The sequence below is a fragment of the Lineus longissimus genome, chromosome 5, assembly GCF_910592395.1.
Source record: "Lineus longissimus chromosome 5, tnLinLong1.2, whole genome shotgun sequence".
NCBI lineage: Eukaryota > Metazoa > Nemertea > Pilidiophora > Heteronemertea > Lineidae > Lineus > Lineus longissimus.
This window is the reverse complement of record NC_088312.1, coordinates 18045124-18060726: the sequence shown is the minus strand read 5'-3', so window position 1 is coordinate 18060726 and position 15603 is coordinate 18045124. Positions and strand designations below refer to the sequence as shown.

The following is a 15603-nucleotide window of genomic DNA, read 5'->3' as shown; positions in this document are numbered from 1 at the left end:
GCCACAGGTACGTATCCCATACATTGATACATGTATGCTCCATTTTATCATAGTATGTGATGAATACAAATTTCCTATACACCATTCTATGAGAAATGCTAAAACTGTTGCCTGTTGTTTTTCCAGGTCAAAGGCGCTAGAACCTTCTCACCAATTGTGTACCGCAGTGCGGTACTTTGCCCAAGGAGGATTTCTGCCTATGATTGCCGACGTACATGAGATGTCGAACCGTAGCGCAAGCAACTGTATCCATACTGTAGCCAATGCCATTATCCATCGGATGGACACTTTCATACAGTGGCCGGATGCTGATGAAATCACTCTAGCAAAACAAGCATTCTATGAACGTGGGCGTGGCTTTCCTTGCATCGCAGGATTAATAGATGGAAGTCATGTTGAAGTTATTGGTCCGCACAGACCTGCGAATGAGGTGGCATTCGTTAACCGTGGCGGTTGGCATTCGATCAACACTCAGATAGTCTGTGGCCCCGACTTAAAGATATTCGACTTGGATGCAAGGTGGCCGGGGTCTAGCCACGATTCATTCATCCTACAGAATTCCCATGTATGGGATCGCTTCGAGAATGGCTTGGTAGCCGACAGTTGGATTCTTGGGAACTCTGGATACCCTCTTAAAAAATGGCTTCTTACACCATATGCGACTCCAGGCAATAATGGTCAAAATCGTTACAATAGGGCTCACAAAAGTATTCGATCAGCAATTGAAAGGTGCAACGGAGTCTGGAAGATGCGATGGCGATGTCTGACAAAGCCTATCATGTTTCAGCCAGCAAGAGCATCACGGATTATTGCAGCATGTGGTGCACTTCATAATTTCGCAATTCAACAAAGGGTGCCTTTTAATCAAGTGATTGATCAAAATGTGATGAATGCCATGGAAGTATATGCCGGCCGTGCGATAATCCGGAACAACAATGAGGGGATAAGAGCTTGGAATGAACTGGTTCGTCGGGTTTTCGAATAATTTGAAATAATTTTTAAAACTGTGTGAGAATTTATTGATTGTACCTGACATTACACATTGAAAACTGAAATAATGAAATAAATTTTGACAAATTCTTGCTGACAGATAACAAAAAGATCAAAACAAACACGCAATTAATTTTAGCTCGGGTGATTTACTTTTTGTAGCAATGACGCTGTAAAAGAAAGTGTACAAGGGCCACAATACAGAATTTGTCTGCATACCTCCGATTGAGGTTTTCCGGATTATGTCACGACAGATGTGATAATAAATTTTTGACATTCAATGCAGTAAGGCTTTAAATTATTTTTCGTTCCCAACAATTGGCGATACCGTTCAATAAGAATTAAAATAAAATGCACACGTCAGAACCACACCTGTGTAACTATGTGTTAGTCGTTATTCATTTATTCCCCACACATGATGCAGTTCATCTTAATCCTCTGAACAGCCGTCATTTTAGTTGTTTTCAAAAGAGTGATAAGGTTGCCACAATGGAGCAGGCTGCAACGTATGATATTCCGTTGTATTTGGGGTACCTTGTGAGGCAGAAGATGTTGTTGGCCGAGTCTTTTTTTCCGACCTCAAAATAGCTAACTTATCCTTGTAATATGATTCCTTCAATTCGAAAAACTTTCTCTTCAGTTTCAATTTCTTTTCCTCAATTTTCAACATTTCCTCGAAGTACTCGCTAGCAGTGACTGTAGGTTTTGAAGGCCCATGTTCCTTGCGACTTTTATGGATCTCCCGCCAATTCATACTGCGTGATTCTCGCTGAGATTTCAAGGATGAGGTACTGGAAGCCCGCGTTCCTTCGTTGCCTGCAGGAGATGATGAAAGTGAGTGCCCAGGATCCACATCATCATCGTCGTCGTCATGAAAATCACTCCCGTCATCATCACCCAAGTGCGCTGACGACGTCGAGGCTGAACCAAACTTCTCTTGGTTGCAGCCAATCTCATCAGTAGCGAATCCTCCTTCAATTCCTGAAACAAAATGTGGGACGGTTAAAACAGAAAATAAGTTTTTATATTAAAATCTTATGAGGTTCAGGTAACAGCTTGGGATATCAACTTTGAAACACGCTTCATTTTCACTAAAAGGCCCTATCTTTTATTCATTTCATAAAAATATTGAAATATTTAATCTACAGTGTGATTAAAAAAAAACGAAACCCAGATCCAAGGGTTAATATGTTGAAAACTGCTGACGATAAAATTATAAGATATACATCATCCGAAATGTATTGGTCTACTCTTTTCAATGCTACCAATGTCACATATCTGCTTTCACGGTTCGTTTTTAGCTCAGCTGAAAAGCTGAGCTATTCATATGAGTAAATGGTAGAATGAGTGTCCGTCTGTCTGTCTGTCTGTCTGTCTGTCTGTCCGTTAAACAGGCACGTTTCAAAACTATGGCGGATAGGCGATAGATTTTCCCTCTGAGGCGTTGAGACCCTTCAGGACTCCTGAATAGACCAAATGTGGGTCCGGCAGGATGAGCGGTTTGGCCACTAGGTGGCACCGAGCGAAATTTTCCAAAAACTTTTCCAGCAGCTGATTTCTCAGTTGGGGATCATGAATCAAATCTAATTTTATAGAGCAAAGCTTTCTCTTTCATTATCAATAGGCGTAGTTCATGAATTTCTCACCAGGTGGTGTTACTGGCGCAATTTAGTGAGCACCCTCCAAGAAGAGCATTTTAAATTTCGCGCGAGTTATCCCACGTCCAATCACACGTGCAGCGAACGTCACGTCTCGAGTCTGCGCAGTTCAGACGTAAGGAGACCATGCTATGGAATAGATCGCGTTCTGTCAATTCAGGGGTAAGTTCTCATTAAATTCACAATTTCATAGGCGATAATATTTGGCTGCTTGTGTTATTGCATGTTGATGACATTAGGGAAGGCTTGGATTGTTTAATTGGATGTGATTAATTTGAAATAGTTCGTCGACGATCGTTGAAAAACGATCTGCGAAATGCAGCTTGGTTGGTCTGAGAAACGATGTCAAAGTCCGGCTTTAAATCATGGATTTCTCAACAAATAACTCTTGTCACATAGCAGAACTAATGTGAATAAACAAGACAATAATAAACATCGTTCTGATATCATCGGGTAAGGTTGCCAATGTACATAAACAGTGTAATTGAGGATCGACTCCAGCGATTTGAAATGTCAACAAACAATAAATACGATAGCGGATACACACTGACACTTGCACACTGTACATAGCACAATGCTTCAAACGGGGCCGATTCATCACTCTTATCACAATGTATTCCCAATCATATCAATGAACTTCCTAGCGCCTTATCAGTTGTTGTTGGCCTTGTATTTGATATAAAACTTGGCTAGCTTACCTATTCGATCAAAATTAAAATGTTATCTCCTCATCATGTTTTGCAGGACAGGAATGATCTGCAGCTGCATTTGAACATATTTGGTGACCACATCTCAAAGATGACCAAGAGAGAGGATCGAGCTATGACTTTGCACATCCCATCGACTTCGGTGTTCACCAGTGCAATCATCAGAAGAGCCAGGCAATTCTAGTATTCAAGTATTTCATTCTGTAATACTTACCTCAAAATTTACTAAATAAAGAAAACCGCATGTGGCAGTTGGTTAAAAAAGTCAAGTCTATCTGTTTAAAGTTTTCACTTGCTATCATTATTATCGACATTTCAATGGTGGCAGCTAAGGTTTGTTAAGAGTTTCACTTGACTTAAGCAGGGTGTACACTAGTAAAATATTAGCAACATTTTACCGACATTTTTACAACAATTTTGCAACAAGCTCTTCAAGGCCCTGTGTTCACTAGCAACAAAATTGCAACAAATTAGCAACATTTTTACAACATGTTGGTAAATTGTTGCAAACTTTTTAGTGGGAACAAAGGGAAATAGGTATTTTGGAGGGAAAATGGATGATTCCAAGGAGAGAAGATGTGTTTTGAGTGCTTCTGCAGCAATTTTAGCTGTCATTGTTGAGAGACGGAAGAGGCGGCAAAATAACCAAAGAGAATATGGACCAGGCCCTGGATCAAAATGAGGGTGGATGATGGGGCATACCACTGCCTGTTAAGGCCGCGTATCCATAGGGTATGCCCTTGTGTAGTGTGGCGTTATGGCGTAACAGCCTTGTGACCTGGCACTATGCCCTGCGTCTCCATTGGATATTCCTTTTTGGTCATGTAGGCCTTTGTAGTCCTCATTTCGCAGCGGTCAATCGCGTTTATCCACACGCTGTCATTATTTCAGAAGACAATTTCTTATGAATATTGAAAATGAAAATACAAGTAACTTGTATTTTCACTTGCAACATCAAATTGACATGTACATGTATATAAAACCTGACTTTTAAGCAACAAATAACAGGTTTGTGCTTGTTATGATAATCATCAGTTTCGGGGTCCCAGAGTAGTTCCCGTTGATGAACCTCTTGAATTAATTTCGCCTCAGACATTGCTTCCGTGTTGTTCACTCGCAAAAGAATGGACATGTTCAATCCCAATATGGGCCTATATTCCCAATCCACAGTGCATATATGCCCGCAATGTGACACGGCATAACCTATGGGAACGATCAATAACACCAACGAAGGTTCATTGTCCGTGTGGCGCGCCAGGCGGTAAAAAGGGAATGTTGTGCAGGGCACGGAACAGCCTATGGATACGCAGCCTGAAGGAGTTGCGGCTGACTGACAAGCTGTCATACAAAAACTTCTAGAAAGGTTTCATCACCCTACGAAGCAAGACACTCACTTGAGAGTTGCTATACCTGCTTCTTGTTCAAGTCACATGAACTCCGGTAGATCACATGACGCAAATCCTATTTCTGATTGGCTGAAGAGTTTGCAATATTTTTACAACATGCAACAAAGAATTGCATTGCATTTAATTTGCAACAATTTTACAACATGTTGTAAGACGCGTTTTGCTCTGTACACACCACGCAACATTTTTGCAACATTTGTTGCAACTGGAAATGTAAAAATGTTGCTAATATTTTACTAGTGTACACAGGCCTTTAGGCAATAATAGAGTTGGGTAGAGCATTTTGTTAATGTTACCCTTTTAGTTAGGGAAACTGGTGCCTTCTGCATTAGGTGGACCCCACTTACTCATCTGTCAGACAGGCCTCACACGTCGGCAGTAGAGTTTAAGGTCCAGTCTGCGAGATTTACCCATTTCTACCCAGCCAAAAGCGGGTGATTGGGCTAGTCTCTCCATGTGATTCAATTCGCATGGATTCTTGTGTCCCGGTGCTGAAAGGATCCCTCCACAAGGGCAGACTACATCCGGTGGCACTGAAGTATGGAAGAAAGACAGAAGACGACCAATTTGCGAAAAGGATCATCATCATCATCATCATGGTAACAGCTGAGGATGAATCATGTTGCTGTGTGTAGAATTGATGATCCAATATAGGTTAGGTTATCTGTTTGCGCACACATTGCAAGGGTGGAGCTTGCTTGAAGTAGATTGCGCCAGTCTACCGCAATTCACTGTTACACATCCAGAAGCTAATATCCTTAGGCTTTGAGTCCTTAGTTTAGTAGAGTTTGACGAGTAATGTAATATATACGAACAACGCAGCAACAACTCAGCTGAGCGCCAGGCCCTTGGGCCTCTTGTTTTAAATCACCCTGTGTTGTCGCGCGCATTGATGGAGCCTATATTATGCATATGACATGCTTCTCGATCTCCCGCGCATAATTTCATATAATGTTTATTTTGAGAAAAACTATAGAACATTAAAACAATGCAAGCAATACAAAACCCACCTGCAACTTGCTTTGGGGGGAGAATAGCGTAAACCAGCTTCTCATACTCGTTGAGGATGCTTTCAGGATCGTCATCATCTGCGTACGGGTTTTCGCCACCACCTGTCTTCACGGCTTCTTTAAGTCTGTTGCGAAGATACGCAGCAACTTTTGCTTTCACTTCTCTTTTGATCGCTTGCCACCTGTCCTTGATGCCGTCTAGACTGCGTTTGGTGACACCCACAGCATTAACTTGATGAAGAATATCCGCGAAAATCACTGTTTTATCCTTTTGCGAAATTGTTGACGAATGTTTTGCTGTCAGGATGTTGTTGTGCTTACAAAACAAGCGGGTAATTACCCGCTTTTCCTCCGCCGAATAATCGGGAGCCCTTGTACGTTTTGTCTCGGACATGTTTGACGGTCCTACCGCGAGACACATGCAACAACTACTGCGAAAAAGGCGCGTGTTTGAACCCCATGCACACCGAAATAAACAGACATAAAAGCGCAACAATATATCTTATGGTACTGGACATCAACCTTGGGCCCGGCAAATGGTCTCTATGTGGTTTCTATGTGGTCATTATTTTGGCGCTGTTACCGTATATGCTGTCAGGCCCTGTTAGGACAACTAACACGACTTCACTATCGGAGTTTCTATGCGGTCGGCCCTGGTGTATAAACTTAGATTTAAGGGGTCTACGGTCTATATTATCATTATTGTCATTATAATCATCGTATATTTATTTAAGTGTCATCAGGCCTTGTCTTTTAAGGCATGCATTTGCGCACCCGCACCATAACGCACCTAAATTCAAAACGTGGGGCACAAAAAATGCGCATCTAGCAATAAACATCGTTCAATTTTGGCACTTTCGGGATGACGATCTTCTAGCACATGTCCAGTGTTTTCCCTGATTAGCCATTCCACCGGCTATCATCTCCGTCCAAGTATATAATACACAAAGTATTGCCACTACGCTAAAAAAAAAAAAACACACGGAAAAAAAACCCAGCCGCCACGATCGTCGACTTGGCCATACCGCCAATGTTTGTAACACAAGTTCGCACCAAATGATGCTACGCACGCGGTCCTGCATTTAGTTCCAAATTTCACCAATGGAAAATTACAGGTTGGGCTTCAATGGGAGATCGCCAAATATTGCTACATAAATTACTAGTTAATTGTGATTGGTGGAGAGCGCCGTAGCTCGGAGAGCATGGTTTTTTTCTTTGCGTTTGATGGTGGAAAATGAAATTTGATATGGTTTTATGTACTGACCTTTCATGTGTGGATTGAGTTCCGTATCATTATTTTAGTAGCATTTGATGAATATTGAGCGGAATGAAATTAAGTAATACTACAGGATTTCCAAATGTCAGTAAATTTGTGCCTTTATTAACCCTTTCTGGGCAAATGGCGCTAATGAAACAACTCTCCATTCATGTCTCATGAACACATAAGGCCTACTTGACCGTATTTTCTGGTAGTGTCCATCTAGGGACCCTCTATCCTACCCCCAAAAATTTGATTTGAGAAAGGTTTCTTAGGCCTGCATTTTATATTGTGGATTCTTTCTTTTGTCTTAGTCAGTAACTGGCTTTGTAATAGAAAGAATACCTATAGCTACATTGTTCTTTACTATGACATGGGTTTTACAGCTGATTTTGATCAAATAATTATGAAAATGTACAGTATTATGTATTTTTATCAAAAAGTCATGAATTCCTGTTTTTATTAAATAAGCGACTGTTTTACTCTACTTAATCTATTACTAGTTTTTACTGTGTGTCAGATGGTCGTATGGTCAAATAACTTCCCGGACTGTCCCCGCTTTCAAGGTTACTCTTTCAAAACGGTCATGGCATGGTTTGTTAACAAAGTTGATGGCATTTGATTAGTCAAATTGTCATCACATCGTTAACATCATCCAATTGTCCCCTCAAATTTTCCCCATAAAATGGACATGCATCCCTAAGGTTCCCCCAGGGAGAGTCGATTTATTGTAGGGGTACTGGAAAGTAGGCAAAACAGGAAGTAGGCGAAACAGGAATAGGCGAAACGGGAAATAGGCCAAACAGGAAATAGGCCAAACAGGAATAGGCGAAACAGGAATAGGCGGAACAGGAATATGCGAAACAGGAATAGGTGAAACAGGCATAAACCCTTGAAAATCCAACAAAGTCCTAGTACTCCTAAACTGTTGAACCAATGTCAACCAATTTCCATGTGACATGTGCACTCTTCAATTTCTCTGAAATTCAGTCAACTTTATAACCAAAATGCTATACTCAGATGGTACGGGTAATTTTCTTTTGTGCCATTGAGCTGAGAAGAATAATTTTATTCAATGGAATCAAAACTGGTGAAACTTGCCTGAAACTGTTCTCCCCATATTCACTGCAAATGACATGCATTACATTACCTGAGGTGAGCACATGGTCCCTGGACCACTTCATTCATTGAACATGATAAGGACTATGTTGTAAGGACTATGGTCAGTCTGAAGAGTGTATCAAACTTTAAAATTCAAGGATATATGCATGATGTTGTACACTCTTCAGACCATAGTCCTTACGGCATTAAAAAGAGCTCACCTAGTAAGCCAAGAGAAAATTAAGGTGAGCACTTTTTTGCTCACCTGCAAAATTTTGAGGGCAAGGACTGTGTCATCCATTGGTATAATAATGGCCGGCTATTTATGGCTTACAGGACACTATTTCAAATGTTGTCCAGACCTGTTCTATATATTGACACCAGTATAGAAAAACAGTTTTGTTATCGTCCAATTCAATATGGCTGCAAAATGGCCGCCAAATGATATATTTACAGAATAGAGCAGACCCCTTCTCGCACCGTATTTAAGCTAATTGGCCAAATATAACCCTTTGTTTTAAGCAGCTATTTATCTATTGACACCAGCATCTGTATAAAAACAATCTCGTTATCCAATTCAAGCAGGCTGCCAACATGGTCGCCGAAGACCACAGAATATGTTTACTGATGCTACAGCCAGGTCCAGAACTATGTATCGGTTTTGGCAGTTACGGACCGGTTAGGAACCGGTCAGAAACCGATAGTCGCCTCGTGTATTGCGCGATTCGTACCTTAAATCTGTTGCCGCGATGACCTAGGTTTTGTAGTTTTGATTTAAAGGCCCAGACTGCCTTTACCGCTTGCCCCAAGGTTGTGACAATGCATCTACTCGGCTAGTTTGTCTCAACCTGCACTTCAAAGGATTTGAGGTCCAGACTGCCTAAACTGCTTGCCCCATGGTTGTGACCATGGGGCGACTGGGCTGGTTTAACCCCTCGGCCCATAAAGGCTAGAGGGGTATTGTCGAGGCCTTCACCGTCGTTGAACTCATTTCCGGAGCCTGTCTCTGTAACGATAGATGCTAGACATTTCATCTATGCGGGGTTTGAAGGTCTTATGGTGCCATTGTGCCTTTTGGCAGTTTTGAAGATTTTCGAACTACCCTCGGACCCAGGGGGCGCTTCATGTGAAAAACTACTTTCGGCTATATCGCACGAATTAAGGTAGCTAAAATCATAAAAATTTTGACTGTGGACACTGCTCATGAGACTACATCACATAATACCCGTGTTTGATTTGACCTACTTTTCAAGGTTATAGGGGTCTAATAGCGTAAATGACTGAATTGGTTTCTGAAGCCTATCTCCGTAACCATAAATGCTAGGCATTTCATCTCTGGTTGGTTTGAAGGACTTATGGTGCCATTGTGCCTTGCGATTTTCGAACTATGCTCGGCCCCAGGGTCGTTTTATGGTGCACTTTTCATCAAAAGTATAAATTTACAAGGTATCATTTCTCATAATGTTTAAGGTGAATATTTGACATATCGAACATGTCAAAACACAAAACTAGTTAGCTAATTCTGAAAACAATGGTTACTGAGGGTTTAACTCTTTCACTATAAGGTCATTGTTTTATTAATCAAGTATGTTCAAACAAGTTGGAGACGCTTGATTGGCAAGTGTAATTAGTATAAGTCTTTCAATCAGAAACATGTTTGATTTGTCAAAGTTTGTATTATGTCTCCTTGGTGATTTCGTGTTGTTATAGTTTTCATGGTAAATCAAGGATTGTATAATGGTCATTCAGGTCTTGGACTCCAGCCTGGGAACACACATATTTGGACTTCCAATCTGTATTTGTAATTGTAACTATCAATGTATTAGCTTTCATGAAAGTTTATTGAATTAGAAGAAGTGAACAGAACCTACAGGACTCCAATTTATTTCTACCGCTAGTCTCCTTCCTTTTTCCCCCATAATAGTCGCTTCATGTGAAAAACTACTTTTGGTTATATCTCAGGAATTATGCGAGTTAAAATCCTGAAATTTTTGCTGTGGACACTGCTATTGAGACTACATCCCATAATACCCAGGTTTTTGATTTGACCTACTCACTGGTGTTTGAATGAAAATGCCTCACTTTTGTGGGATGTATGATCCCATACCCTCCAAACCCTGGAGGAGGTAATGTCAAAATCAGTGCCATGAATATAACCAGAAAAATTATTTCGTAACCATGGTTATTGAAATGTGAAATTCATCCATTTTTCGTCAAATGGCGAATATTTTGATAATAGATGATTTCGGACATTATTTACATAGATCACCTACCCGTTTGAAAAAAAGGTGCCAAGTGTTTGACAAGATAAGTGATGCAACTAATTGTCTAATAAAATAGTTTTGCTCCTGTTGTACCTTTCAGAGCAAGGAAACTAATTGGGTGAGAAGTTCTAGTGACACCATCATCACTGATGCCGAGTTACCTGTTATTGACTGGGATGATGATGACAACCCACCTTTCACTATTGAATATGAGGTGCGTTCACCGTCCAGTGGTGATTATGGGGAAAGTGATGCCTCATCAGAAAATGAAGCACACTTCAGACAGGTCAGTGCAAAACCTTGAATCTTTTTTACTAAAAAGTTCTCTGATCATGCTTTGCAAATAACATTCTCGGTGAACTTGTTAGATATATATGGCAATCTTACTGAAAGGCTTTTCAATGATCAGAACTTTGATCAGATTCGCTCTGTCACTTATCATCAACGACAGCTTTTCTAACACTCGGGACACAAAGAGCAATAATCCGTAACTAGCACCATAGACGCCAGGCCAATAGAAATGCATCAACAGAAGAAAACGAGTCTTTCCCATACCCAGATAACTAGATTTAGGAATAGAATGAACCATATCATGAACATTTTCTTGCATAGACTGTGGAACAATCAACTGATCAATCATTCAGCCGGTTGAGTCATCTAGCTCTGGATGGAATAACAACTTATCCTTGAACAAGTAGCCTCCTTTTGAATATATAGTATTTTGGTTGGCCTTTTCCGAAAGCTTAGCCAAAGTATGACCTGACTTTTGTAATCAGCCAAAGTGTTCAGTAAATGGACCAAAGAGAGAAACCTCTATATTTCCGCCATCGGAATCGAATGTCTCACTTTGCAGACTAGCTTTTTACCCACTTCAACTTAGTCTTGGACCAAGGGGTGTTTGATGTGACTTCGCAGGGTATTTTAAGATTTTTTCAAAATGAAAGTCAAGCTGAGGTATTTCGCGGCCATGGTCATTTTTTTCATTTTCGCACCGTTCAAAGACAGCATGACTTATTCTCAACCTCTGATTTTGACAACACGTCAGCAGACAGTTTTCTGCCCAATGTCAGACTCTTCTGTCTGAGCCATGATTGGTTTTTAGCTCAGCTGACAAAGTCAGCGGGGCTAGTCCTATAGCTATTTGATTGGTGCCTGTCCTTCCATCCTTCCTTCCATCCATCTGTAGACAAAGTTGGGCATTTTGTAACCGTAGGACCTAGGCACTTTAAATTTGGCTGGGTTTTAAACCAGACGACCTGAGCAGTTTACAAAAAATTCAGCGCGATTCGACTCAAATTCAGCCCACAGCCCCAACAACGTGTAAAGTCCAAAAGATTTTTCGCCGCTTTATTCCAGCAGATAAGGGGCCGTCTCCAAATTGATTTCGTTTTAAACGCGTTTGAAACGTATCTAAGATCGTTTGAAATTCGTTTGAAATGTGAACAATAAAAACGCACCCAAACGATCTTGAAACGTTTGTAAAACGATTGTCAAACGCTGGCCCTACCGTTTATTTCCCGTTTGAAAGCGAACACAATTTCGTTTCACCCTAAACGAACTTCGTTTGAAGAGCGTTTGAAATTTGTTTGAAGAGCGTTTAGAAAAGCGTTTCGTTTTCGTTTCGTCAAAAACGGCATTGCGCCATTTGTCAGCAAACGCGTTCCAAACGCTTTTCGTTTTCTTTCAAATAGTTTCCGTGAAAAAGAAATATATTCCTGCCGTTTGTGTTCAAACGAATTCCAAATGGCTGGAGTTATCGTAAAAAATCATGAAAATGGCGACCTGTGCAAAACGAACTGTGATTTTTTTCTGCTTCGATTCTAAAGTATGTGGACAACAGTGCTCTTGGATGCCCATTCAGTGACCACATTAAGTTTGCTTATCAAGGGTTAAACACTATTTCTTTGTTAGAAAAATGTAAAAAGATACGGTGGGTTGCTTTTACTGACGTATTCATTTTGGTCGGGACGAATGACTGTGCTGCCAGCGGGCCCGGATTCTCGACGAAGGAAATTTGTGATTGCATTTATGTAATTTTTTACAGCTAGCAGTCATCATGGTAGAGTTAGGCCTGCATTGATGTGGAAGGAACATGGAGCTAGTAAAGTTTGGCCATAAGTTTTATATGACGTAAAGTCCTTTTTAAATCAAATGATGAAGAAGCAATCATTGAACTTATGCAAAATATTGTAAACATTGGAAGACATATGGATAGACAACTTCAAGTATAAAATTGCTTGATTAGGTTGCTTGTTTCGAAGAAGAGGTTGATAGGGTTTTGAAATAGCGTTTTATGGTCTCTGTAATATTGCTTTCATGAAATAGTATGTCATGTTTGTGTGCTGCACCAAATTCGTGTGTGACAGTTTCGACTATTCCTCCGAGGAACATGGATGACAAAGCGTGGTTGAAGGCAAAGCAGACCAACAAGGCTATCAAGGCATTGAAGATGACGTATGCAGTAGAGGTATTTTGTTTCAAAAGAACCCACGGACCACTTCATGAACACCACATAAACATCCTTCAACTTGTCTGAAGTTTTCTGTGGTGTTTCAGAGGTGTTTTGAAGGGTGTTTTCTGAGGTGTTTTAGGGATTATTTTTAGTAGAGTTCCAATACACGGCAATCCCCACAATGGCGTCATCGATATTACCATGAATATTGATGTTACGGCTTTTTTTCATCGCCCTGAACTCTATAACGTAATCATCTTTTGCAGACGTATTTGATTTTTGCTGATTATAGGCCCCAGATTCTGATCATTTCGGTGCTTTTGAAGCACTTTTTGGCTCCGATTTTTAACATCACCGGCCGGCGAGGCCGGGATTTTGTCAATCACGCATACATTAGCATGTATTAAGCTCCACCCCCGTTATGTTAACGTCATCCTGATGGCCGATCCCGCGAGCTGTCGAGTATGTGGAGCGAAGAAAACGGAGAACTGTGTGACGGTTGAAAGTAGGAATCAGAACTAAGAGCCGTAAATGCTTATCGATGATCTATCATGCCCATCTGACTGTTTGAATGATTAATGAGCGTGTTATTTTGAGAAAGGAGCGAGCGAATATGTCCGGAAATAGATCATTCGCGAAACGGTATAGCGAATAGACAGGGAGATCACTACACTACTTCCTTTTGCAATGTTGGGCAGATTCGTAAAATCGCCATACCCACGTATGAATGGCTGTGGAGCAACTCGTCACCCCCTGGTGATGGACACAAATTTGCTGAAAGCAAATTTCACAGTTCTAGTTCAATACTTTAGTAATGCAGTGAAGACACGATGCTTTTTCTACCTTCCCAAAAGCAAAATAATGTCACAACCTGCCATACGCATTTCCAACAAAACAATACAACCCAGCTATAATTAACATACTAACCAACACAAAATCGACAATATTTTCAGATTTATTACGATTCACCACTGATCAATTCACAATTAAAACCATCAAATCTTACAATATATAAAGACTCTTCACCATTACAAAAAGATTTTAGGTCTACAATTCAAATAACAACCATCATAATCACCACAAACACATAAAAACACCCAAGTCTAGTCTTCACTTGTACCAAAACTGCTGACAATTTCCAGAACCGTGTCCAGCTGCCCTGCACACCTGGCAAAACGAATATGGATAACGAACAACCACATCTTCAACTTTAGATGTACGAGCTCCCGGTAGCTTGAGAGTAATCTTCACAAGCTGCGTCAACACCTTACTTCCTTCCAAAGTTGGGTGCAATCCATCATTGCGGCTCACCAAATCTGCTTTTGCTGGCCTTTCATCCTGGCTGCTATCTTTCTGCCCACGGCCTACAGAAAACACGCTGAAATCATAACACACAATTATTAATTATATACCATGCACATAACATTACAGCTACGAATACTAATATGAACCGGCTCTATTACACTTGCAAAACTTATGTTCATCACAAATCAAACACTAAGCCTGCACGCCATGAGTATCTCCGCTATTAATAGTAATAACATCCTAACAAAAATCCACTTACACAAACATTGCATATCTTCACTGCATACGTCATATGTAGGCTGATATATTTTTTTGATTCCTCTGAGAGTCTTTTCATCCGTGAAAGGAATGAAGACTCCATCAGTCGAACCGAGTTGAAATTTCAACAGAACAGAAAAAGTCTTTAGTGATAGCCAATAGGCCGTCAAGCCTAAGAAGTTTCCAGACTTGGCAGCTCCTGTACAAATGTAAAATGATGATTAAATTGGTTTCATATGTACCAAATACAAACTTTTCTTGTATCTTTTTTTGATGAAATGTAGTGTACTTTTTTTCCCTTTAAGTAACACTGACAGAGGCCCATGCGTGCCTATCAATCAAGGGGCGGGTCGACAAAACTGAGAATAGTGTTGTACCGGTATTGATTATAATTCTATTTTTATGCCAATATCGATGATTTGACGCAGACTTTGTGTCAAAATATTGAAAATAAGGATATCATACTGACATAGTCAACCAAAATATCAAAGTGTAAATGGGTGTGCGCATGCTACACAATCCAGCCTTTCGTTCCAGTTAATACATTTTAAATGTATTTTTAAAAAAAGAGCATTCAGAATTATGAAATATCAATGCACTACCAGAAGCCTACAGAAGCCTTAAGACCTCACGAAGCTGACCAGATAAATGTGCAAATTCATTTCATTATTCTAAATATAATTGTTAAATTGAAGCAGCTTGTTTAGAAAGTGGCAGCTCAGTTTCCCTTTAAGTGACACTGACTGAGGAACATGCGTGCCTATCAATCAACGGCGGGCTGACTAGACTGAGAGTGAGAATAGTGTTGTACCGGTATTGATTATAATTCTATTTTATATGCCAATATCGATGATTTGACGCAGACTTTGTGCCAAAATATTAAAAATAAAGAACAAATACCGGTATTAATAATATTTTCAATCTATCTAAAAATTAGCATTCAGAGTTATGAAATATCCATGCACTACCAGAAGCCTACAGAAGCCTTAAGACCTCACGAAGCTGACCAGATAAATGTACACATTCATTTCATTACCTATTCTAAATATAACTCCTAAATTGAAGCAGCTTCATATAGAAGGTGGCAGCGCAGTCCCCTTTAAGTGACAGAGGCCCATGCACGTGCCCATCAATCATGGGGCGGGCTGACAAGCCCGGGTATAGTGTTGTATTGATTACAATTCTATTTTATAT

At 40.4% G+C, this 15603-nt stretch overlaps 1 protein-coding gene across 1 annotated transcript in view; it reads left to right on the top strand.

Moving 5' to 3' along the window:
* Nucleotides 1–15603, top strand: part of LOC135488702 (E3 ubiquitin-protein ligase Mdm2-like) — a 68653-nt gene that overhangs the window by 19802 nt on the left and 33248 nt on the right. Inside the window, exon 3 of the mRNA XM_064773408.1 lies at nt 10495–10680. Coding sequence (XP_064629478.1) covers nt 10495–10680 — 186 coding nt within the window. The remainder of the gene's footprint in view (nt 1–10494; nt 10681–15603) is intronic.